General features: G+C 46.0%; 2 protein-coding genes across 7 annotated transcripts in view; one reads left to right on the top strand and one right to left on the bottom strand.

The window, feature by feature from the left end:
* WDR3 (WD repeat domain 3) overlaps positions 1-13,016 on the top strand; it is a 34,574-nt gene extending 21,558 nt beyond the window's left edge. Inside the window, exons 14-27 of the mRNA XM_030471969.1 lie at positions 1,896-1,981; positions 2,437-2,572; positions 3,250-3,306; positions 4,001-4,101; positions 4,251-4,362; positions 4,477-4,611; positions 5,890-5,940; positions 6,561-6,626; positions 8,050-8,142; positions 8,682-8,729; positions 10,489-10,532; positions 11,017-11,145; positions 11,698-11,791; positions 12,317-13,016. Of these exons, the coding sequence (XP_030327829.1) occupies positions 1,896-1,981; positions 2,437-2,572; positions 3,250-3,306; positions 4,001-4,101; positions 4,251-4,362; positions 4,477-4,611; positions 5,890-5,940; positions 6,561-6,626; positions 8,050-8,142; positions 8,682-8,729; positions 10,489-10,532; positions 11,017-11,145; positions 11,698-11,791; positions 12,317-12,472 (1,308 nt within the window). The 3' untranslated portion in view covers positions 12,473-13,016. The remainder of the gene's footprint in view (positions 1-1,895; positions 1,982-2,436; positions 2,573-3,249; positions 3,307-4,000; positions 4,102-4,250; positions 4,363-4,476; positions 4,612-5,889; positions 5,941-6,560; positions 6,627-8,049; positions 8,143-8,681; positions 8,730-10,488; positions 10,533-11,016; positions 11,146-11,697; positions 11,792-12,316) is intronic.
* Positions 13,017-17,336: 4,320 nt separating this feature from the next.
* Positions 17,337-25,591, bottom strand: part of SPAG17 (sperm associated antigen 17) — a 101,717-nt gene continuing 93,462 nt past the window's right edge. For 5 of the 6 annotated variants that reach the window (XM_030471962.1, XM_030471966.1, XM_030471965.1 and 2 more), the window contains 6 exons: positions 25,172-25,270; positions 23,110-23,261; positions 21,989-22,158; positions 19,595-19,655; positions 18,298-18,442; positions 17,337-17,531 (listed from right to left, as the gene is read on the bottom strand). In XM_030471962.1, coding sequence (XP_030327822.1) covers positions 17,395-17,531; positions 18,298-18,442; positions 19,595-19,655; positions 21,989-22,158; positions 23,110-23,261; positions 25,172-25,270 — 764 coding nt within the window. In that variant the 3' untranslated portion in view covers positions 17,337-17,394. Of the gene's footprint in view, positions 17,532-18,297; positions 18,443-19,594; positions 19,656-21,988; positions 22,159-23,109; positions 23,262-25,171; positions 25,271-25,591 lie in introns of those variants that run through there. The other variant, XR_003989435.1, reaches the window with a different exon arrangement.

The following is a 25,591-nucleotide window of genomic DNA, read 5'->3' as shown; positions in this document are numbered from 1 at the left end:
GACTTCCCTGGTGGAGCCTGTGTGTGCAGCAGTACAGACCTCGTGGATGTGTTCTAGCTGTGGAGAGCTTTAGCCCCTGTAACCTGCTGCAGTGGCTGATGAAGCAGTTTAATTTGCTGCTTGTCTGCTGAATTAAAGATTTTGTTAGCGTAGTGAGGTTTTTCCTTTGTGTGGCACTCTTCTTGAGTGACCAAGTTATCCTTCCCATCTAGCTGGTGGTCATTAGGGTGAACTTCTTGTGTTCCTGCAGGATGTGTTTTCCAGGCTCTAGTTCTTGTACTTTTTCAGTTACTGTAGTAGTTTTTTTGCTGGTGGCCCCAGGATCTGGGTGCACTCTGTGTAATCTGGGATTACACCAGTGCCAGATGCACCAGTGCCTTTGGGATCCATCCAAGGACTTAACTAACTCTTTTGATCTTAAGGAAAAGGATAATCCCTGACAAATTAATTTTCCATAAGCTCTCTTCTCCATATTCAGTTCCCTTTGTTTGATGGAAACTGTGATTATCTGTTAGTTCTGTTGACCGTGCTCACAGTTACCAGGCCTGCCTGTTCACTCTGTCTGAATTATAGTGTTACATTAGTTTCTGCCTTCTGTATTTCCAAAGTTGCTGAGAATGGGCATTGAGAGTTTAGAGAGTTCTCTTCATCAGGGACTGCAGGGATAGGACAAGGGGTAATGGATTCAAACTGAAACAGGGGAAGTTCAGGTTAGATATAAGGAAGAAGTTCTTTACTGTGAGGGTGGTGAGGTGCTGCAATAGGTTGCCCAAAGAGGTGGTAAATGCTTCATCCCTGGCAGTGTTCAAGGCCAGGCTGGACAGAGCCTTGGGTGACATGGTCTAGTGTGAGGCGTCCCTGCCCATGGCGGGGGTTGCAACTGGATGATCTTAAGGTCCTTTCCAACCCAAACTATTCTATGATTCTACATCGTTCTCCTCTGTAAAAATCTTGGATTTGGGGAATCTGAACCATTGATTTATAAATGTCTGACACGGGTAGCTGCTTTTTGACAGCCTTGTGAGTTTTTGGAGCAGTTTCTCATTGCTGTTTTGTAATGTGATTATGCAACATGTTTGTTTTGGTTTTTTTTTTCTTGAGCACAACAGATGATAAATGTTTCCTGAACCCATGTTTACTGAGCATTGCTGTTTAATAGTTCTCATACTAGCCTCCCTAACTCACTCTACTTGGCCTAACCACCCTAGCTGTAGAAATTTGTGTCTTTTACTCCTTGTATCAATTTTGCTCCATTACCACAATTCAGGTTCATATTGGCTTCTCTCAGTTTCCACTTTCTTCTGTTTGTTGTATATGCCTGTCTTACTTTTCTCATGTTGCACTAGAAGCTGGAGTGGTTTTTAGTGGAATCAAAACCATAGCAAGTAGTAACCTGCCTGAGGTTCATTCACCCTACAGATTAAAACATAGGGGATAGATTTTCTTGTGTTACTAATGTAAAAGGGATAACGTTGAACTCTTCTACCTTTAGAAGGCTGTGCTTGTGCTTCCCCCTTAGAAGGAGAAGTGGTGTGTGTGATCTGGTAAGAGTGAGAGGATCAGCTTGCTGACAAAACACAAGCACATCATTACCTACAGCTGAGATGAATGCTTTCAGGCCCAAAGTTTCAGTCCATGTCTCAACATTTGGAGTCTTTGCCTTTGAGGTCTCTGTCAGAGCTTTTGAAATGGTTGTTGTTGCTCAGCCACTGGGTAGTGCATGATCTAACCAGAGCAAGTACTCCTGGTGGTGTCCACTTCGTCATTAATACTGTAGGAATGTGGGACATTTCAAAAACCACCTTGTGTGTTGACAGTTCCTTGCTGTAGAATTTCTCTGGGTTACAGCAAAACTAGTTTCAAATATGGTGGGGTTTTTTTTCTTTCCCCTGCAGCGTGGCTTTGTGACAGGAGGTGCTGATAAATGTGTCAAGTTCTGGGAGTTTGAGCTTGTGAAGGATGAGAGCAGCATTCAGAAAAGGTGAGAAAATAAACCTTTCTAGACTATATTCAGCTGCAGTATTCATTGTCACTGATGGATGCTTTGGCCTTTACTGTGCATTGTAACAAGTGCCCATGACTTGGGTGTGGAACATATGGAGAAGAGTGTGAGCTCAGTGCTGTTTTGTGAAGCTCTGAGCTTTGCTCAGACACTTCAAGGACACTTGCCACATTCTGATCCCTTGCTTTTGTGGGAGTGTAGCTTCTAATCACAGGATGGGCCTCCAGCTCAGAAAGCAGTAAATTTAGCAGTGAAGTTTATCAGCCTGCAGTGCTGTGCTTATTTCTAGGCCTGTCTTCTTGTAATGAGGAATGAGATGCTGCGTGTTAAAATTACCTTGCTTTCCCAGGGTGCAGTCTGGGAGTTGTATTTTTACCTCTTCCCAACTTGTTTGTTTGGGATAACAATTGTTGTTTTTCTCTTCTTCTTGCCAGGCTTTCCATGAAACATGTGCGTGTTTTGCAGCTGGATGAAGATGTCCTCTGTGTGAGGTACAGCCCCAACCAGAAGCTGCTGGCTGTTTCCTTGCTGGATTGCACTGTGAAAGTTTTCTATGTTGACACACTCCAGGTACAAATGGGCTGTGAGACTGCGCAGAGAGTGATATAATTGTAGCCTGATTGGGAATACGTAGGAAAAGTGTCTGTTTATTGTGGGACACTAATAGAGAGACCATGCATCCCACTTCAGGTGCCTATTTGCTAGCAAACCTGTCAGAACCATGGCTGGCCAACACTGGGGAGAAGATAATTTTTCATCTGGGAAATGTTGTGAACCTGCATGTGGCAAGGTTCACTCTAAACCCTGAGGGCATGGTGGTACTCCAGAGCTGTGAGGCACTGTAAAGATGAATGTGTCACACATGGCATTAAATAGGGCATAAATAGGGCAGAGGTAAAGCCTGGGAGAGGAGAATCTTCCTTCTGATCAATGTATTGTGGTTTTATGAGTTGTGTATTAGCACATGAATGTTAGGGAGTGACACGAGACAGACCAGCACTGACAGGCAGAGAAGAGGAGAGAGAAACTCCTTAGGGAGCAGTGATTAGCACCAGTGTTAGCTTAGTTTGCTTGAGTACTTCCACCCTCATCTCAGTTGTGCCATCATGGCCCTGCTGCTAACAATGAAAGTGGTGCAGCGCTAGAAAGAGAGCACTCCCGAGGCAGAGTAGAGCTAGTCTGGAGCTTGAGATTTGCACACATCTCTACCCAGCATGTCTAACTGAGACACCTTTCTTCTGCTTCAGTTTTTCCTCTCTCTGTATGGACACAAGCTGCCAGTGCTGTGTATGGACATCTCCTATGTAAGTATCATTAGGGCTGTGTGTTAGGTGGGACTCTGATGATACGAATGACTGCAAGAACCTCTGCTGGCAGCAAGGCCTCTAGGATAATGTTTTCTTGCCACCTCCTTGCTCTGACTTAGCAGTTTTTTAATGGGACGCAGCAAGCCCCTCCTTATCCTGCAGTCCTGTGCTCACCAGGAGCGTCACTGAGTAGTGGTCATGACAGAACTGACCAGGGCATTCTGTGAGCATGTGGAAATCAAAATGCTGTGGTGGTTCCCTACACTCATCTTGAGAGATACAGCCTGCTCTCTGCTGAAGTTACGGACTGTGTGAGAGGAGCTCGAATTCTTTGGTAGTGGGAGCAGAAAGCAGGTGCTGAGGTGGAGCAGTCTCCTCATGCCTGTTCATTCTTGGGCTGTATCTTGTTCTGGGGTGTTCTTGGAAGGAGGCTTATCGGAAACCAAAAATGTCAAGATATAGCTAAAGTCTTAAATGCCTGCAGAGGTTCAGAAGAGAGGCAGGGTGCTGTCAGCGGGCTGTGCTAGTAGCACAAGCATGGGCCACCCTGGCGAGAGGAGATGGAGGGATTGGGGGGGACATGTTTCAGGAGGTGTCTGTATACTCAGCATTCTTAGTCACTGGTTCAGCAGCAATTCTTCATGGGCCTGCCAGCCAGTTCCCCCACACCCTCCTCGCTGTTGCTCTGTAGGATGGGACTCTAATTGCAACCGGCTCCGCTGACAGGAATGTGAAGGTTTGGGGCTTGGATTTTGGGGACTGTCACCGCTCTCTCTTTGCCCATGATGACAGGTCAGTCAAATTTTACAGCATCTCTGGGCTGTGGGCTATCTTGTCTCCAAGGGGTTGTGATCCAGCAATAACCCTTTTGTCCAGCATAGTGTGGGGGTAGGTCTGCAGTGTTCCCCAAATGGGTGAATTTGAACCTTTTTCTCTTCCAGTGTGATGTATCTGCAGTTCGTGGCGAAATCCCATCTCTTCTTCACAGCTGGGAAGGACAGCAAGATTAAGCAGTGGGATGCAGATAAATTTGAGCACATCCAGACACTGGAGGTAGGAAGTTTTGGAGACTGTTGGAAGCAAGCATTATCCCTGTATGAGCAGCACTTCCCTCAGGAGTGGGAACTGGGTGGTGTTCTTGTCTTACCTCTTCTGTCTGCCATGCAGGGGCATCACCAGGAGGTTTGGTGTTTGGCACTCAGTCCCAATGGAGACTACGTGGTGTCAGCATCCCATGACAAGTCCCTGCGCCTCTGGGAAAGGACGAGGGAGCCACTTGTTTTGGAAGAGGAGAGGGAGATGGTGAGAGTTGCATCCTTCCTGCCAAAGACAACTTCCTGCCAAAAACTTCCTCTTTGTTTTTCACTGTGGAGGAGTCTGGCTCCACACTTGGCAGATTACTCACTGCTAACCGCAGCCTGTTGTCAAGGTGCCCAGGGTTGACTGGCATCTTTGGCATGATGGGACTGTTGCCCTGAGCTTTTTAGAGCGAGCACTGCAGATGCTGCAGGTGCTAGCTCGTCTGCTGCATTGCAGATGCCTGGCTGACTTGCTGTCTGCTTTGCTTCTCTCTTGCTTCCCAGACTTTCCTCTAGAGCTGTGTTTTTCAACAGGTCTGTTGGCTACACTGTTTGACCTTCTCTTATTCTCTTGTGCTCCTTTCAATGCGTGTGCTTTGTAGGCAGTTCAGCAGATGGCTGTTGTGGACCAATGGAGAGGACTGCTCCTGTTAAATGCAGTTTGTCTTGTTTTCCCGTTTTCCAACAATGACAGGTCCATTCTATCTCAGAGGCAGGCCCCAGAGCTTAGGGATGATGGAATAAGTCCCTTCTACTCCATTTGAAGCATATATTCATGTAGCATGTATATATGTGAATCGTAGACTCACAGAAGGACTTCAGCAGGATGGAAACTCTGGTGTCAGAGTCCAGTCCAACCCCTTGCTCACCACAGGCTCACCTTGAAGCTGTATCAGACTGCTCAGAGACTTGTCTTGATATGAGAGCTGAGGTGACCCTTAGGCAGCATCTTGATGCCCAGTGGTTGGTGTGCTAGGAATGATGATGGTAAAAGGAGACACAGAGACAGTTCCTTTTCCAGATGCCAGAAAAACATGGTTGAGTAACAAGATGGGCATGAATACACTAGTAGTGAATTACACATCGATGGGGCCCTATTGATGTGAGAGGTGCCAGACAGGAGGCTCTTTCCTCTTGCAGGCTAGGATAACCCTGGGACTTCTCTAGGCTCTTCTGTGTTATGTGCCAGCTGGAAGGTCTGGTGCTGAGTTGCTGTTGTCTCCATCCCAGCTTGGTGGCCTATCTATGGGCTATTCCTGCATCCAGAGCAGAGACCTTGATTTCTTTCAGTCTGGGAGATTCCAGAGTTCTCTGTGGGGTTGGGACCAGGGACAAGTGGGTATTTTGCACTGTTATTGTTGATCCCTGCTGATTTGTCCTGGTTTTGCAACAAGCTGCATGAAGGTGCAGGTTCCCTTGCTTGACTAGTCTAGAGGGGATTTGTACCTTTGGTTGCTGCCTGCTCACCTCTGTTAATATGTTGTGTTCTCCTCCACTGTAGGAACGAGAAGCTGAATATGAAGAGAGTGTGGCGAAGGAAGAGCAGCCTGTGGTGAGTTGCACTGAGTGTGTGTCAGTTGGACTGTACAGAGGCTGGAATAACTACTTCTGTAGGAGGCATCCTACAGAAGGATGGAGGTGTCAGGACTGGTAATCTCACTGCTTTGAGGAGGTGCAGGGGGGAAGGTGCTGATGAAGCTGTGGTTGCCCCATGATGTAGTTGACTCTGATACTTCATACAGACAACTTCAGGAGAGTGTGTGGAGCTGGCCAAACACAGTAGCTGTGGACACTGAAACCTTGCTGTGCTATAGGCCTTAATACCTCCAATGTCCAGGTCCATACCAGCTCTGTACCAAGGCTGCTTTCTGACTCTGCTTCCAACTCCATGTAGCGCAGGATTGGTGCGAGAGCCTGATCCCTTTTGCTTAGGTGCTTGGGTTGTGCTGCTGGTTGTTTTGATGCTGGTTGTATTACTCAGCCTCTGTTGGCAGAACAAGAGCTGTGTTTACATGCCTCCCAGAGCTCAGTGTTAGCACAGCACCTCTGTTCCTCAGGAAGAGCTATGCACTTGGCAAGTACAGTATTTTCCCAGATAAACAACCAGTTCAGGGAATGGGGCTGGTTTTCTTAGTATGGATTGTGGTAGGATGCAGACTCTGTATTTTGTAGGTGGCTGGAGAGACACAAGGAGAGACGGGGCTGGCAGGAAAGAAGACCATTGAAACAATCAAAGCGGTAAGATTGTGTGGGTCTGCCAGCACTGCTTTGTGCCTCAGCACTCTCTTGGGGGTTGGAGCATCAGTTTGAAAGAGTAACCTGTGCTGTCACATAAGGGCAGTTTACCTGTGCCTGCAAGAGCAGTCTGTCCTGCTCCATGGCCCACAGGGAAGAGTATGACTCTGGAGATCAGGCGCCAGGAATTCTGCCAAGACCTCTCCAGGGAACACATGAGGTTCCTGTAGCTGCAGCTTTCTCTGCTTGTCATGTGTGGGACAGATGGGGCTGCTCTTGCCCTTTGGGATCTGCAGCCCAAAAGAGCATAAGGCAGATGGGATGTTCTCTAGGCTCCAGGCCTCTCCCCAAAGGGCTGCTCAGTCCTGTGGGCATCTGTGGAAGGTAGAAATGTATTGCAGTGCCTGAGGCAGAAGGTGTACCAGGAAGGTGTGGGGATGGGTAATTTCATGGCACAGATTTCAACAGTCTGGTGCTCTTGTAAATACAGAGGAGATCCTTAATCTGAGTAGTCAAAATGGCCTGACCCTGACTTTGCTTCAAAGGGGTGCTGCTTGCTGGGGTAAGGAGTGAGAGTTCAGTGTCAAGACAACAACTGAAGCTGCAGCAGAGAGCACCCAGGGCAGTGGGGGAAATCATAGAATCATAGAATGGTTTGGGTTGGAAAGGACCTTAAGATCATCCAGTTCCAAACCCCTGCCGTGGGCAGGGACGCCTCACACTAGGCCGTGCCACCCAAGGCTTTGTCCACCCTGGCCTTGAACACTGCCAGGGATGGGGCATTTACCACTTCTCTGGGCAACCTGTGCCAGTGCCTCAGCACCCTCACAGCAAAGAACTTCTTCCTTATATCTAACCTGAACTTCCCCTGTTCAAGTTTAAACCCATCACCCCTTGTCCTATCGCTACAGTCCCTGATGAAGAGTCCCTCTCCAGCATCCTTGTAGCCCCCTTCAGATACTGGAAGGCTGCTCTGAGGTCTCCACGCAGCTTCTCTTCTCCAGGCTGAACAGCCCCAACTTTCTCAGCCTGTCTTCATACGGGAGGTGCTCTAGCCCCTGATCATCCTTGTAGCCTCCTCTGGACTTACTCCAACAGCTCCATGTCCTTCTTACGTTGAGGACACCAGAACTGCACACAGTGCTGCAAGTGGGGTCTCACAAAAGCAGAGTAGAGGGGCAGGATCACCTCCTTCAACCTGCTGGTCACACTCCTTTTTGACGCAGATCATGTTCTGACATCTTCAGGACATGATTAGTGTGCTCAGGGTAGCGGTGCAGTCTGGAATAGAGGTTACCTTTCTGAGTGAGATGTCCTGTGATGCTCCACATCAGTCTCACTGCTTCCACCTCCATTTGTCCAGTTGGACTTGAGCTTTGCTTTCGCTTCTCTGGTGTCACTGATGTGCTGTTCCTGTGCTGCACAGGCTGAGCGGATCATGGAAGCTATTGAGCTGTATAGAGAAGAGATGGCAAAACTGAAGGAGCACAAGGCCATATGCAAAGCTGCAGGAAAAGAGGTAAAAGACTGAGGAATGTGCCAATCCCAAGGGTGTTGGGTGTATCCTTCCAGCTCAGCATGCAGGTAAAATCGGAACAGCTGGAAATAGCAGAGATTTGCTGAAGTCTTTTGGAGAATAAAATGGCACTGCTCTGGGCATGGCTGGTGGGGTGTTCTTTCCAACGATCTTTGTTTCAAGTCACAGTAGGATGTAAGATGTTTTTGTTCTTGGGAGAGCATGCTGCTGCAAATTCATCTCAAAGCCTATTCTTTGCCTTCAGCTCAACATTCCCTGCAAAATAAGGGGCTGTGGTATAAGTGGGAAAAGTGACAATGAAGAAGTGGAAGAAGATTCATGCATGTTTGAGTTAGCCGTACACATCTGAGAATGAGATTGTCTGTAAATGAGGCTTCATCGATGTTCTGGGGAGGGTGGAGGTGAAATTGCAGGAAAACACTTGATAAAAGCTCTCTTATTACTGCAGATTAAAGTTTTCTCTGTGCATATGCATTTGTACACATACACCTACCTCATTCTGATCCATTCTGTATCTCCAGGTTCCCTTTCCTGTCAATCCTATCCTCCGTGCCTATGGAAATATTACAGTAAGTGGAATGCCCACAGGCTGTGGCCCATTCTCAACTGGAGTGGGGCTGGTTCATTTGCAGGCTGAGCCAAAGCACTGGGTTGCTGTGGACTAACTACTTGGGTCAACTTGAAAACTCAGCACTTCTGCTTGTGCAAAGTGAACACAATTTGGGGGTTTTGTGGTGGTGGGTTTTGGTATTTTTTAATATCCTGGAGGTGTGTTACAAATGTTTCACCCCATCAGGGTTATACATAACCCTGATGGTAGCCATGACCTTATCATGGACCTTATCATGAGCCAGCAGTTGACAGTATTCTCCAAGATGTGAGAAAGCTAGTTCAAACCCTTCCTGTGCCTGCTGCCAGGAGGGTGCAGTTGCCATGATATAGCAGAGGAGCTATGATATATATCAGTTGCCATGATATATTCCAGAGGAGCTGTGCCATGTTACCCAAAATACCTGAGCATCCCCAGGAATGCATGATAGAGTACCATATCGCTGTGCCTCCCACCCTGTGACAGCAACAAACACAGCCAGAGCCATTCTCTCCCTTCCTCTGGAATAGAGGCGTACTTAAATGCAAGTGGAATAGATTGAAGAGGAGTGAATGAAATCCTATGGCTCAGTAGCTAGCAAATTATTTGGAAGCAAGTGATGTTTAATTGAATCTTATTGTACAAAGAAGGGGATTTGAACCTGTTTCCAAAGCCTTGGAAGAATGTGCTAGTCTACTGGGTAAAAACATTAGCCACAAGTTATGACATATCCTGTTACGTGGTGAATTGACCATGATGAGCATTCAGTATGTCAGGCCATGAACTGAAAGACTTCATGTACTGACCGTCACTTACCCTCTTTCCTGGGAGAGATGCTGCTTGTGGAGCACTTGTCCCAACATACCTACTCTGTTGCCTTGACTCAGGAAGTGGGAGCTGGAAGCACGTGAAGGCTTTCTGACCCTAAATCACTGCCTCTGCAGTTGTAACCACAGCAGGGCAGCTCTGAGCAAGACAGGGCTGTGTGGTATCTGCCCAGGCTTATTTCTGTGGCACTGGAACAGCAGTTACTGATTCTGTTTTGTTTTTCCTGGTTTATTCCAATGTGTACTCCTGGATTGCATTTTGAATTACCATTAGGAAGATCTTTGCTTTTTTCATTCTCACTTTCTCTGAGGAGTATGTCTATGCCAGATGGAACAGCCTTTTGTCTTCCTTCTAACCACCTGTAACCACCTTACAAGAGCCCTTCTGCCCCCTCCCCTGTGAATATAGGTATATTTAATTATAAGCCGAATAGACCAAATGGAAGTGAATGAAATCCTATGAATTAGTAGTTAGGCACTTTCCCATGGCAATTCCCAGCTCTGCTCTGCATCTGCCAAACACTTTCAGCAGATAAGCAGGAATTCAGTCTTTGGGAGATGAGTTTGAGTAAGGTTTTATCTCTGTAATTTGTCTGTTTCACGAGGCTTTTCATTCCAGGTTGTACAAGATTCATTGAACTGCATATGAGATGATTTAGCTGCTTGAATATAAACTCCAATATTCACAATATTCTTCACCAGTTTGGAGTATCCGAGAAGTCTGGGGTTATGTTATGGGGAGGGAGAACTTCTCAGACTGATTGAAGCTGGAGTTTCCTCTTTGCTATAGTCAGCCTGATCATCTCGCAAGATGTGATTGCATGTTTTTAACTGGGTGAAACAGACCTTAAGGCACATGTTTGTCCTAGAATGTTTCTTGATATGCAGAGCTGGTTCTTTCCTCTGTTACAGCCTTCTGCATACGTGCTAGAAGTTTTCAAGAAGGTCAAGTCAAGGTGAGTCCTGAGAGCCTTATTGCTGAACAGCTTTGTGACCAAGTATTGCATTTCTGGGCCCAGGACTGGCTGGGGTCCTGGAATGGTCTCTCATGCTGGGTTTGGGCAGTGCTAGAGAGTCTTGAGATCTGTTCCTGGCAGCCTCATGCGTAGAATTGGGGAATGGAAATTGCTGCTTCCATGGGGAGTGCTGGATGGAGCTTGTGTATGTGAGTTGGCTGCTTGGAAGTGCACATTTATGTGAAGAACAGTTTGGGAATGCTGAGGAGGGAAGATTGTGTGCCTGCTCCCTGTGTCAGAAGATGTCTGCTGACCGGGGCTGTAGTCTGTGAAGGTGCGCTGTGCTTTGTGGGCAGCCAAAGACCAGCAGTCTTGCTTAGCACAGCTTTTGTACCAGAACCTACCTATACGGAAGTGCTTCCTGCTCATCTGTAGCAGTGCAGTGGCTGAGACTAATGCTTCTATCCCTTTGCTTTCTCCTCAGTGAGCTGGAAGAGTCTCTCCTGGTGCTGCCCTTCTCCTATGTTCCTGACCTGCTCAGACTGTTCAATGAGTATATTCACCTGGGCTCAGAAATTGAACTCCTGTGCCGAGCTCTCCTCTTCCTGCTCAAGTGAGTCTTTCATCTGCCCAGATGGATCTGTTAGTGTCAGTTTGGTTGCTATTGCTGTCCAGAACCTGAACCTGAGACAGCCCTAACAGGGCTCTGATCAGTAGTGGGTTTTCTCGTATGTCTCTGGTCTGGAGCTCTTGGGAAGCATTGTTGGGAATAAAGATGTGGTCTCTGCAGGAGGTAAGGAATCAACTGCAGCTGCAGCAAATGGTGTGTGGGAATGGATTGACTGGGTGCAGTGTTGACATGCCCAGATGGGGTTGCTGGTCCTGGTCCCTGAAGTCTCATTGTATAAAGATCCTGTATCAAGGCACTGTTGACTGGCACAGGGTCTTTGCAGAGCCCGTACCCTCAGAGAGTGCCTGACAGAGACCCTCCCCTTGAACCACTTAAAGAGAAACTCCAGAAAATAGCTTTTTCAGGTCAATCTGCCCATGCCTGGCTGGCCTAATTTAAGAAAAATCCTGTGTCCAGAACACAGGTGCAGGTGAGAGACTTTCTGATGTTTCCAATGATAATGCTGCAATACATCACTGCCTGCTTTGTTCCCAGGATACATTTTGGGCAGATCACAGGCAACCACATGCTGGTGACAGTAATAGAAAACCTGAAGAAAACCACCATCTCCAGAGTCAGTGAGGCCCGGGTGAGTGTTGCACCCTCCCCCTGGGATCTGGAGTAAGAGGATGGGCCAGTGTCTGGGTGCGTGTATTGTCTGTGGTGTCCAGTGGGAAAGTTGGCTGGGAGTCTGAGCCCATTTCATCTTCCTCCGGTGCAAACAGGCTGCCTTTTCCTTATGTTCTTCCTGATGTGAGACCATCCAGTGATGAGCCTGCACTTGTGCTCCCTCCCTCATTTGCTCTTGGATTTGTTTGAGTATTTGGGCTCTGACTCTCTCTTTCTCTTGGGCTTTTCTGTGGGCTACTAATCTCACGAATGATGCAACTAGTGCCTGTCAGCATCTTGTCTTTCAGCAAATACAGTGGATTATAGCTGCTCTTGAGAGAACTGTGGGGAGCAGGGTGCAGGACTGACTGTTCTTCTACGTTTATTTAAATCTGTGGGCTATTTTGCTTTCATCATTTCTTAGTAGAGGGTGGCCAGTGCAGGACCCTCTGCCCCCAAACAAGCTTGTCATGTGCCCAACAGTGTGGTGCTGGTCTGTTTGCAGGATGTGCTGGGATTCAACATGGCAGGACTCCAGTACCTGAAGAGAGAGATTGAGGCCAAGGATGAGGTGACATTTTTTGCTGATGCTACTGACCGTTTTGAGGAGAAGAGGAGGAAGAGGAAGAAGAAAGAGAAGATGATCCTTGCAGTGCTTTAGCATCTGCTGCCCAAGACCCAGAGCACCTAGATGGGGTCATGTAGCCTCAGTGCTGGCCCTGGACGTTTTCTTGTGGCAGAATGGCTGTGATGATATCTGGTGACTGGGACAAAGCCTGTCTCCTCCCCATGTGGTATAGCCAAGCATGTAACTGCAGCTCAGAACGGTTGTCTCTAAGATGAGCTCTCTGTAGGCTGCTGCAAATGCGTGCATGTGAACTGTGTCTGAGGTGGCTGTCTGAAATGGAGCTGATTCCTCCTGCGGAAGAGATCAGCTCATTCTGGCAGTGTGGACTCAAGGGAGTGTATCCTGTACATGGAGTGCTGGTGAGACCTTGCCCTGGCCAGGGAAGGCAGCTGGCAGGATTTCATGCTGCTTTGACACCTACTGGTGGTTTGTGGCAGTGCTCAGAGCCTCTGCGCAAAGCTCCGTGACCTCTGCCCAAGTGTGAGAACTTGCTCTGCAGCCACTCACTTCTGGGTGGGATGGGAAAACAAGGAAAACGCTCTATTAAAGGCATATTTATATATGCTTTATGAAACAACTTTTGTTCATGGAGTTTTGTCCTGATATTTCTCTATAAAGCCTCAACTGCCTTGCCTTGTGTGTCAGTTCTCAAAAGGGTGTTTTTATTCCCAGAGAATAAAATCTATGGGAGCAAATGAAAGGGCTGCCATCCACACTTGTGGTATTCCTTACAGTTGGTAGGCTGAGTATGAGAAGCCTGAGTTGTTTGCATTGTACTTGCTTCAGTTTTCAGAAATGGCAGTGAATTGTTGCAGTGTTGTACTTGTCCTGTATCAGATAAAAGGATTTATTTTCACAGCAGCGGTGGTGGGGCAGGATAGAGTGAGCAAGGCTCTGCTGCTGGTGGTAAGTTACTAGTTTGTAGTACGTGCTGTCTTTTTATTTACCAGTAATCACTGGTTTAGTGGATGTGGTAGGGGCTGATTCTGAGTACTTTGCTGATTTTTGGACTTGCGTGTCTGAGTTGGGTACTGAGAGGTGGACTTCTTTCTAACTTGAGCTTCATATGGACTTTTAATTGCATCCCAGTTGTTCCTGTCTGTGACTTTGGTTCTCTGTTACTAGCAATTACACACAAGGCAAACAACTCACTTGGTCAATCTGTTGGCAGCACCTCAGGTGTAATAACCACACCTCTTAGAGTAACCATTGTTAGTAAATAACTATGTCAGGGGGCTGATGGTTCGCTTTCTGCTTCAGAGTCTGGGTAACTTACAGCAGCACTTTATGCTCCAATGCCAGGATATGGGTCTCTAACTCTTTATGGGAATTAGCAATCTCCATATAGCTCTCTGACGGTTGTTTCTGGGTGCCTCTGATTTTATATTTGTCCAGATATGGAGGAAACTTGTGATAAAACAGCTCCATTCAGACATGTCTCCATCCTGACCTATTCTGTTCCATTCCATCATATTCTGTTCTATTTCTTTATTTCTCCCGAAGAAGACCCTCAGCAGTGGGAAGGAGAGGAGACTCTATAGGATGATGAGTTGTATTGGTAACTTCAGTTGACATCTTCAGCTGCTGCTGAAATGTGCTACTCCAGTGGGAAACAAAAGGATTACAGATGGAGGGGTAGCTTCAGCAGTGAACATTCAGTAGTGATGACTGAGGAGAGAGATACCAAAACCAGATACCAAAAGGTGAAGGCTGACTCTATGCCTCTGTGATGTGCTCTGTTTACCTTCATGCCAGGGATATAAATGTTACAGAACCTATGTAAAGAACTGCTGTGGGATGATCCTCTGGGAGGCCTGGGAGGAAAAAGATGGCCAGAGGTGCACACGAACTGAGGGACTAATGACAAGGATGTAGATGGTGGTATAGAAGAGACACTTGGGATGCAGAGTCATCTCATGATCATGACGGGTGTCTCTTTTGACCTAAGTTGGAAGAGGTGGAATTCCTTCACCTTTGTGCTGTTGCTGGGATTTGGACAGAATCCTTGGAAGAAAAGGTCTTTGAGGTGGTGGACATTAGTTGTCCTCTCTCCATAGGTGCTGTCACAGGCTTCCCCATTGAGCTTGCCCTCTGGCTCTCTGATTTCTACCACTTGTGACCAGTTTGTACTGGCAGCAGTGGCCTCAGTGCCCAGAATGCACTCCCAAAGGACTGATGGAGGGGACTGTGGCTGTGTCTGCAGAAACCTGAAAAGCATCAGGGCAGAAATCAGCAGAGCCAACGGGGTATGTGTCCGTTTTAGCACCTTCCTGAGCTGGCTTTCAGCCTTGGTTTATAGGTCAAATCTGACTGAAAGGGCTGATGGACAAATAGCCATGTCTGGTGAGGCAGTGGAAAACACCAGTACAGGACTCGGTCAGCTACTGTGGGAGCTCACCATATGCTTTAAATGGAGTTTTGTCCTGTGCCAGCAATCCACTGATACTCTAGAATCCTGATATCCTTGGGTACCTCAGTTTGCCCTTTCTTAGGTGCAGTTCCCTGGATTTACAAACCTGAATTAGAATTTGTGTCTCAACAGTGTAGATGGAAGAGTCCAAAATTGGCATTCATATTTCACCCTGAAAGCTATTATTTAATCCCTGATCATGGGATTCTTGGTCACTGTAAAGTGTTTAGGGAACAAGTCATCTGCATGTAGCAAGGAAAATTCCCCATCTCCAATGTCACATGCTGGAAAAAGGATGAAGCACAGGAAAGCACCCCATTGGAAATGAATAGAAAGCAGAACTGCACTTGGATGTACAAATATGGTGTCTCACAGACTGAGATGTTTCTTCTAGTCACTACTGTGTCAGTGGGAACAAAGAGGAGGAAAAGCCCATCCCTAAGTGGCTCAGTCTTCCACTACGAAGAGAGATCTGCAGAGAGCATCTGAAAACAATCAGAACTGAGAACAAATGAGGCTATGAGCAGAATAATCCCTTTCTGTCAGTCCCTCTCTGCCAAGTGTCACTTTGTTTATTCATAATCCCCATCTGGTGGCTGCAGCTAACTGAAAGGTAGGCCTATGATGGCACAGGTTGCCAGAGAAGTTGTAAATGCTCCATCCCTGGCAGTGTTCAGGGCCAGGTCGGACAGAGCCTTGGGCGACATGGTCTAGTGTGAGGTGTCCCTGCCCATGGCAGGGGGTTGGAACTGGATGATCTTAAGGTCCTTTCCAACCCATGTTAATCTGATTAAATAAATGAACAAGTCTATGTTTCCATAAGATTATTTGCAAGTGTTGTGTGAGTGCCATGATGGCTATAGACTGGCTTTAGTAGAGCTGGCCTCTTTTTGCTGTTGGAAGGGAACAACATGAGAAAGGGTTCTCACATGGGCTTCAACTAGATTAAAGGTTTGCTTTTCTTTCACAAATTGAGTGGCATAAATATCATACCCATGAGTTCAGGATGGGCAGTCTATTTGGGAATGCTGAAGGCTTTTATGGGCAGCTTCCTGTGTAGTATTTGATTTTGAGTATATTAAGAGAATCTTTATGAACTGTTTTAAATAACTAAGAAAACATATAAATGAGGTATGACTAAGTTGAGTCAGATGATGCTTCAGGGATTTTTGCTTGTTGGTCTCTACTAGGAAGTGTGGTAAATTTGTGATGAAGTTGAGTATCGCAGGGAAGTTTCTAGGTCTCAATGGAGAGAATCACTGGCTCTGCTGACAACCACCTGGAAAAGGTGACACCAACTTAAGAAGTTGTCACAGTGCCTCTGCAATGACTAAGCTATTTCTGTTGTGGATGGTTGAACATGACTATTTAACCAAATCCAGGACTTATATTTGGAGTGTCCTGGTTTCATGTTTTGTGAGACTAAACCAGCCAGTCCAGAGTCTCTTGACATGTTTGAGATGAATACGGTTTTGAGTCCAGGAGATTTTGGAGGGACGAGTGTTCCAAGAGGCATTTGGGTAGCACAGAGTAGCTGTAGCCAGCTTCAGCAGGAAGTGGCAATCAAGTCACAAAAAGACTGTCAGAACAGAACGGAGAATCGGCCATGGCTATGGCAGCTGTGATGAGGCCCTACATTTGCTGTTCTAGACTATAACTGCATGTTAATCCAGGGGTAAAATTCCACACCGGAAAAGGTAAGAAGATATTTAAATGGGAAAGAGCTGTTTGCTGTGCTCTGGGCAGTCCTAGAGCAGATCCAGCAGTTGGAGGTGCACGTCTCTGTGAAGTTTTTGTTGAGCACTGACTGATGTGGTTGCTTTTTCTCTGGAGGAAATGGGCTACAGCTGGGATTTCTTTACTGACTTGTTGGATAATGTGGCAGCCTGACAGATGCTGAAGTTAAAAGAAGATGTCAGTGTTATACATGTGAGGCAAATGGGGACTTTTGAGCTGAGGAGAAAAGAAACATCCACAGAGTTGCTGTTTATCACTACCCATTCTCCATCTAGTCTGACTCTCCAAGGCTACAGAAATGTGTTGCATGAAATAATATGTGCAGAGGGTTGTGTGTGCTTGAACTTCTTATGTTAAGGTTGCCCTGTGTATCTGCGAGACTCCTGTCTCCTATTAGACTTGCTGTCAGTGTCAAAGGGTCAACAGTAAGACTTGGTTTTGGAGCATGAAGAGTGATAAAGAGAGGCTGATTTATTAGAGCTGAACTGCAATAAATCCAGCCTCTGGCTGTCAGGAGGCTCAGTGACTTGTTTAATGTGGAGACAGCTGAGTGAAGGGTTTAGGATAGGCCTGGGGAGGCTCTGCTGTGAGTGCCTCCACTGAGCTGAGCATTTGTAGTAATCTGTAAACTTCTTGCACTGGGTCCTTTGGTTAATGTCATCCAGCGCTTCCTTTCCTTGTCTCAAGTCATCACGTCTGTGTGATGTCAGTTGCGTGAGTTGGTTTGATGATGTGGACCAGAAGCCAAGAGGAGGTAAAATAACCATACTTTTATTTGTGAGTGGTACCACTGCATCCAGTACTTCTGTTAACTAGAAAGCTTCCGGGGTAGTGTAATCCAGAGCTGTGGTTTGGGGCTTGTAGACAGTGCCCGGACTGTTGTTGCCATCCCACCCTGGGGGTATCCTTGTGGGCGACACTCGTAAGTGTCATTGGTCAACACAGGTGGAATAATGTATTAAGGATCAAACCATGTCTGTACATTTCTGTAACTAACATAGTACGTGTGGAGGCTGGAATGAATTCTGGAAATAAGGCTGTGAAACAACTGGAATCCACTACTGCCTTCAGCTCAAAGATTAAAGACCATGTGAAATGCTGGGGAACTGCACATTTTGGAGGCTGGTCTGCAACCATGTGTCCGAGGACTGGGTGAGTGGGAACAGAGCAGGAGCTGCTTTTGCTGCTATGCCACCAGTCGTGTCTAGCTCAGTTCCACAATAATAGGCATGAAAGACTTCTTGGGGTCACTCTGAAGTAAATCTGGGGGGTTTCAATGTCACTTCCAGAGCGTATTAAAGACTCAGTGGAGTTGCTCTGGTCAGTCTCAGGGGACCCTGCAGTTCTCTGTCCTTTGGTAAGGATGGCTCTTACCTGGGGGTGGAGTTTCAATCAGGGGTGGTGGGAAAGATTTCGTATTATTTTCCTTTATTTTTTTGAAAGCCACATCTTCCTGAGCTTACTGTTCTTCCTTCCCCACTTCCCAAAACCCTGTATCTCTGATGTAAACTGCTTTTGGTGTCAGAATCTTAAATTGTTCATTTGTTGTGCTTTTGAGAACACCCATTTTTGTGTTTCCGAACGGACAGTAAAGCTTCTTGCTACCTCAGCAGCCTGCACTGGAATGATGCTTAAGGCTTCTGACAGGTGGAAAGTCCCCAGGGTTGGTGCTAGAAGGTGTTTGTGTGGGAAGTAAGACAACAAAGGATATTTGCTCTCACAGGCAGGAGAAGAGTCTCTGTTTCTGTTAATATTTCAATATCGTGGGCAATTTCTTCAAGGCCACCAGTATCTTCTCTTCCAGTTACCATGGCAAAAATCTCGATCTCCAGTTCAACCTGCAAGCCTGCAGCCACCTAGCAGAGACAGAGGGTCACTCACAGGTAAGGTGCATGTTTCATACATAGTCCCCTCCAGCAGTCCTTGGAGCTGGTTCTTGATCTGTGTTTTCTGATGACATTAAAGACTTAGTGCCCAGCACATGGGTTTGTGCTTGCCAGTCACCCAGTGTCTGTTTCACTAGAAAGGTCAGCAGGGGAACGGGAGCAGCTGGGAGAGAATCAAGAAGAGAGGGCCTGTTGCAATAGGACAAGGGGGAATGGTTTTAAACTAAAGGAGGGGGAGATTTAGGTTGGATATAAGGAAGAATTTCTTTTTACTGTGAGGGTGCTGAGGCGCTGGCCCAGGTTGCCCAGAGAAGCTGTGGCTGCCCCATCCCTGGCAGTGTTCAAGGCCAGGTTGGATGGGGCTTGGAGCAACCCGGTCTAGTGGAAGGTGTCCCTGCCTGTGGCAGGGGGTTGGAACTGGATGAGCTCTAAGGTTCCTTTTAACCCAAACCATGCTATGATTTGAAGTACTGAGTTGTGGCTAGGGCTCTGGACAAGGAGGTCTAACCTGCTTTCTGGCACTGCCTTCTTGCACAAGTCATTGTTTCTTGATTCCATGCCTGTAAAGGCATTGGCAAGAACATTGCCTGGTATGACCTGGATATTGTGATGATACTGACCAGCACAGTACTTATTCACACACAGGTGAAGAGAGAGACTGAACAAAAGCAGAAATGTGACAATTTCACACGCTATGGTGCTTTGCTAGATAAGACTTAAGGTGAAGAATAGTTGCAAGCAGAAGAAATGGTTGAGGGAAGAGTTTAATTCTTGAAGGTATTGGGATAGGAGATGAGGTGTAGGACAGAGCAGATGATAGGGTATTTGTTCTAAATGATGGGAAAACTCAGGTAGTAGTGGAGTATCTCTCTCTTGAATCTCAGTGCTTGACCTGCTGCTTTCCACTGAACTTAACATGTTTGCCCCTTTGCATTCTGGCACAGGCTGAGACTGGGAGTGCATAGAATGCTTGCTCGAAGGCAGGAGAGAGACAGTGGAAGGCAGCATTACTTTAAACAAATCATGTATTCTCTGCCAGCTCTATTCCCAGCCAGCTGGTGGGAGAGGACCCCGAGATGGCCTGAGGGTAGAAAAAGGCCGAGGGTTTTTTGTGTAACCTACAGGTCCTGGTGTGTACATCACTCTCAGTCCTGTGTGTGGAGGTGGCTGCTTCACCCGAAACCTGTTAGAGAAAGAAGAGAATCAGTTTGCAGCAGCTGTTTCAGGCAGGCAGGAGGCATTGCTGGGAAGCAGCCAGTCTGCTCTTCCTCTGCATGTGCAACCAACAGCAGAATGTGTTAGCTCATCCTTCCCGTCACAGTGTACCACTTGGGCTGCACAGTATTCCTGGGCTTCTCCCCAAGGCTCAGGTTCTAACAGAAACACCCGAAGGAGGAGATGAATCGGCTAAAGTCAGACTTCAGAGAGCTCTTTGCACTGCCTGGTCCTTACAGCAGCATGTGAAACATCAGCATGCCCAGCCTGCATACACAAAGGAAGCTAAAATGCACATTACGTATTCCTGGCAAACACCTGTGTGTTGCACACCCAGAAGTCCTTCACAATCTTTATTTAATGTCCTTTGATATGATTCTATTGCAGATGGCCTGATATCAGCACAAATGGTGTGTGAATAATTTCACAGTACCCACTAAGGCAGTAGTTTCACTTCTTCATTTCTCGCTGATGGTTTCACATCCGTGCAGCCCTTTTGTGCACACAACTTCCACTGTCAAGATCTCTAAAGGTCACTAGAGCAGATATGACCTCTACTTTTGCAAGGCTCTAGACTTTATCCTCAGGTTTTCATCTCTGCCTGAAGAACAGTTACCAGCGTGCACTTGCACCAGAAGCTGTTAAAGGAAAGGCAGTAGAAGAGGCATTCCTAGTATATGGCTCCATCTTATGGAAAGCTCTGGTAGGCTTCTAAACTGGCTGTCAGAATTCCTGTGCTTTCTCCTGAGCCTGGGCTGTTATGAGAAGCTGGACTCAGTTTTCATCAGGATGTCCCAAGTTTAGGCTATGATATGAACAATTTGGAAGGTAATAGTTAGCTACTGTCCCTGTCATAGAAAAGCTCTCACTGCAGAACGAGGTAGACATAGCTCAGAATTGCCATTCAGCAGCTTGCAGCTTAGCTCTCCTCTCAAAGCATCAAGTAAAAGGCTTAAAAGCTAGCCTAGACTTACCAGAATCATAGTGGTATTTTCCTTGACTGTCCTTACTGTTTTCCTTAACCAGTGCTAATGTTGCAGCAAAAAAAAAGACTATTTATCACCAATGCTAAGAGGAGCCAGCTTCATCAATGCATGAGATTGGCCTAAATAGCTTTCAGTTAACTGCTAAATCAGAATCTCTCAACCTGCAGGATGTAACTGAGGGTAGGGGGGAGTGAGAGGCTGACACTGGAAAACTTTGGTGGGAATAGCTGTCTTGGAACACAGCAATTTAAAAAGCTTGGTATTGGCTTTGGGGCTTTTGAGCTATCTGAAATGAAAGCCTCCCACCAAGTAGTGCAATTCTTGAAACCAACTGGTGGGATTATAACAATTCAAATGTGGCTATTTTGAAGTGACAGACCTTAGGTGGAAGCCCAGAAGCTGTAAGGACATAAGAAACCTGTTGTTGCAGGCTCTCCTTTCAGCTAAAAAGCAAGGTACATATAGCACAGCTAAGGCAAGTGCAGTTGAGCAAACTGAGTGTGAGAAATAGGTTTTGCCCTCTTTTCTGTCATGTGGATGCACAGGGGAGGACAGGGCTCGTAAGCCTAAAGTAAAACCACTGGAACTGTGCCAATGCAAGAGTGATGGAATGAACATGTGTGCAGTGACTCCAAAGGGGAATTCTAGGACAGAAGAGCAATCACAAGCATTTTTTCCACTGTATTTGTATGTTCTTTAAGCTGCAACTGGGTAAATATGATCATTTGCTGTGATTTGTCATGCAGGGCAAGAGGCAATCTGCTGGACTGCAGGCCTAGAAACGGACTCACTTCTCCTCACCCCACTGGAACACAAGTGCAGTGCTGGTTTGGGCCACGCACTGAATAAGGGAAATGTGTGCACACATTAATGCTTTATTTGCCATTTATTCTGCCATCACTGGAGCTATTTCTCAATGCACTAAAAAGACCTGTGTCTGCCTGAATACAGCTGTGCCCATTTCAATTGACTTGCAGCATCCAGCACCATTTCCCAAAGCCGAATGTAACACTGGTTTCCATGAAAGACTTTGGTCCTGGAACTTCAGTGAGAATGAGTAAATCATCTGTATGGGCCAGGACTATGCATCCACGGCCTGCTGGCCCCTACTGCTCTCCATCTTCCTAATAACATTCATACGCAACTAATGCTGAAGTATTTCTAACATTATCTCCTCTATCCAGTCAGTCATTATTAAATGATTCCAAATATCAGAATAGCATTTGTTACCTCACATTAATCAGATCAGAAGGTTGACAACAAGCAATGCATATTTGGACAGTTAAAACCCAAGGTACTAAAAATTCAAACTAACCTTGAGAAGTTCACGCCAACATTCTTCAGGATCACTGTGGTTGCATAGGTGCAGCCTTCCTTTAGTACCCCAAGTGTCACGCTGGGTGGAATGAGATGGAAGCCACTAAGCTGCTGTCCTGCTGTTGCAAGAGAAGATGTATTGACCTTTCCCGCGACAGGATCTTCTACCTTTGCAAACAGAATTAAAATGTTAGATAATAGAGGAAGTTGATGGCCATCAAGGTAGGTGTCGTGGTTTATGCCCAGCTTAACCTACATTTGACCTCTGGTCACTCACTCATCCTGAAGAATTACAGAAAGACATTCTAGTTTGAGTAAGAACTGAAGAGGCACTTTGAGTATTGTCTGCAAATTATACTGGTTTGAGTTTTCAGACGTATTAAGCCATCGAGATGTCTCAGGAGGAATGGGAGAAGTTCTGCTCTTCTGGAGTTTTCATGTGGGTGCCTGGTGCAGAGTTTGACCTAACAGCTGAGAGGAAAGGTAGTTTTAGAATTGCCAATAACCTTCTACCATAGAATCATTTAGGTTGGAAAAGACCTTTAAGATGACTGAGTCCAACCGCTACTCTCGCGCTGCCAAGTCCCACTAAACTATGTCCTTAAGTGCAGCATCTACACGGCTTGTGAATGCTTCAAGGGATGGTGATTCCACCACTGCCCTGGGCAGCCTGTTCCAGTGCTTGACAAGCCTTTTGGGGAAGAAATTGTTCCTAATCTCCAGTTTAAACCTCCTCTGGTGCAGGTTGAGGCCGTTTCCTCTTCTCCTATCGCTTGTTCCTTGGGAGAAGAGACCAACAACCATTGATAAGGTCCCCCCTGAGCCTTCTCTTCTCCAGACTAAACCCCTGCAGGTCCCTCAGCCGTTCCTCATCACACTTTGTGCCCCAGGCCCTTCACCAGCTCCGTGGCCCTGCTCCAGGACCAGAATGTCTCTTTTGTAGTGGGGGTCCCAGAACTGAACACAGGATTTGAGATGTGGCCTCCCGAGTGCTGCTGGCCATACTTTCTCTGATACAAGTAAATAAATTCAAAATACCTTCCAGGATTGCCCCAGAGTGAAGATTTTATGCAAAAGAGATGACTGAGAGGATATGAATATTGACAAAAAATATTTTACCTTTTTATTTGGTATGGAGTTTGGTTTTCTCCCCTGAAGGGATGATGGTAATTTAACTTTCTCTGTTCTTGGCTGTCCTGCAGCATTCACCAGCAGACTCTGAACTTTATGTTGTAAGGGTGTCTCTTGCGATCTTGCAGCCTCGTTTAGGCCTGGACAGGAACGATTTCCAAAAGCATGAAAAACTAAGCATCATATTAAGCATAATCCTGATGTTCTTCTTTAGATAAGAGCTTTATTTTCTATGAAACCATTTGATCAGCACAAGGACAGAAGAATTGGTCTCATTTTTATTTCAGAGCTCAAGAAACACCCAAACAGTAGTAGGTAATTAAAATGTAACTAATAAGTTGTACTGTAATTATTAGAACTAATCAGTTGGAATTGCCTCAGTGGGAATTTGCAATGAAGATACAAACACCTGTGGAAATGATTAAAAACAGAACAGAAGGTACAAAACCTTAAGCACTAAAATCAAAATCAAAGCCATTGCTGTTCTAGAGGCAATGCCTCTGCCATGAGCTGTACAGAAACACCGAGGCTGGTCAAGACAGATCTGTCTGTCCATATAACAACAAATTCCAGTCCAGGCCTCAAAGCAATAGAGCTTCATCAGCACAACCAGGTAGTAAGCACTATCTCTGATCAGGATTTATTGTCTTGAATGCAACAATTTATTCATAAGGATAACCTGTATGTGTCTGACTCTGGGGTTAAGATGATCTTGGCTATCTTTTAATCTTTGAACTGTGCTCTCCTTCGTAATGGAGAGTCCGAGCAGAGGGACGGCCAGAGCAACTTAGATCTAAATACAACTTCTTTTGCTTGACAACCTAAGATTCATGTAGTTTATGGTGAGGTCTGATAATCTCTGAAGGGAAAACACAAGACAATTATGGTGGCTGTCTTCTCAGGAGATGAACAGCTGAATATTTTGCCTGGAAGAGAATCATTTTTCTGTTTGGACTGCAAGGCCCTGTCTAGCTGGAATGCCAAGTCTGGTCAGTAAGTCATTGTGAGGAGGCAGAAATGTTACTTGAGAATAGCATCTTCTCTAGATTCCCCTCTTATTTCCAGACAACAGAACTGCAGGTGGTGGAGAAGGGCTTCCCATCTACACAGCTCATGGCCAACAGCTTACAACAAAAAAAGCTAAGCATGGACATTAGCGGAAAAAGCCATCAGCATTTCTTGTTTTGCCTAAAGGTGAGCATCATTTATGCTTTGACATTTTAAGTTAGTGTAGTTTTGGCATCTCTTCACACACCCCCCCTCTCTTCTTGCCCCTCCCAAGGTGCTGCTCCTTTCATCACTTACCTGGTGGCTCTGGAAGTACAGGTGAGTACATATGCACAAGGTGTATGGATTATGCATAAATAACAGAGGAAATCTGGGAAGTTTGAAGGCAACAGCTTGTTGCCAGTAGTGGGCAACACTCCCACTACTAAGAAAGTGTACCAGTATGGGTGGAAGGAAAGGGTGAAGGGAAACTAACTATGGGGTGCAAGGACAGATTTTGCAAGCACGCACTGCCAAAGTTCAGCTGGTGTTTGGCATTATGTGAGAGCCAAAGGCTGGGACCAATTAAAGCAGACTAGTATCTCTCCAGTGGTGATCGTCCAAAGCTGTCACCACAAGCAGATGAATAAACAGAGGGAACAACAATAGACATAGCAAGGAAAGAAAAACTGAACAGGGATGTTTCAATGGCAAAGACCATTTAACCACAGCAAACTCTGTTCTGGAGTGTTCTGTTACAGACCTTCACAAGCAGGAAAATTTAGCTTGTACATTTTTTTTTAGTAGAGAAATTACTTCTTGGATTTGTCTGCAGTTCTACCCATCACTCCCATGTTGTTACAGCAGTCTCCTAGGGTGAAGGAAAAAATCTCTGCCATTAGTTTTATACCTCTCTTCCTTTCTCCCAGTCTTGCATTCAGATGTATTCAGGATGCTGAACAGAGATAGGTGGATTTAAGTTTCTATTGTAAATACTTTGTCAAAAGTTATAAGAAGATAGGTATTAACCTGCTCCAAACTACATTCTGGAAGGCAGCTTTACCTGTTGTGCTGCTGGAACCTTCATTTTGTTTGGAATGAGCCTGCAGCAGAAGGTCAGGTGAAGGTGGGCAATCACTCATGGTATTGAGACATTCAGATGCTAAAGGGAAAATAATGGAATACCGTGAAAAGTGTTTTTCATAATCATCATTTTCATAAACACATGAAAAACAATTCACTAAGTCTTTGGCACTTTAATTTAGACAACCTTTGAAAGCTGTCTGCATGTGACATATTGATCCACTGGGCAATGGGGATCAAAAATGCATATCTTGTGATTAGTCATTTCTTGTTCTCTTTCTAACTGAACAATAAGCCTTAAAGGGCTAATGGACAAATTCAACACAGGTCTTCTGGTGATTGCAATATGGTGATTCAAAATGAGGAAATATGGGAATTAGTGTGGGGCTGAGAAGGCCCC

The sequence above is a fragment of the Strigops habroptila genome, chromosome 2, assembly GCF_004027225.2.
Source record: "Strigops habroptila isolate Jane chromosome 2, bStrHab1.2.pri, whole genome shotgun sequence".
Classification (NCBI taxonomy): domain Eukaryota; kingdom Metazoa; phylum Chordata; class Aves; order Psittaciformes; family Psittacidae; genus Strigops; species Strigops habroptila.
This window is presented reverse-complemented; position numbering and strand designations above follow the sequence as displayed.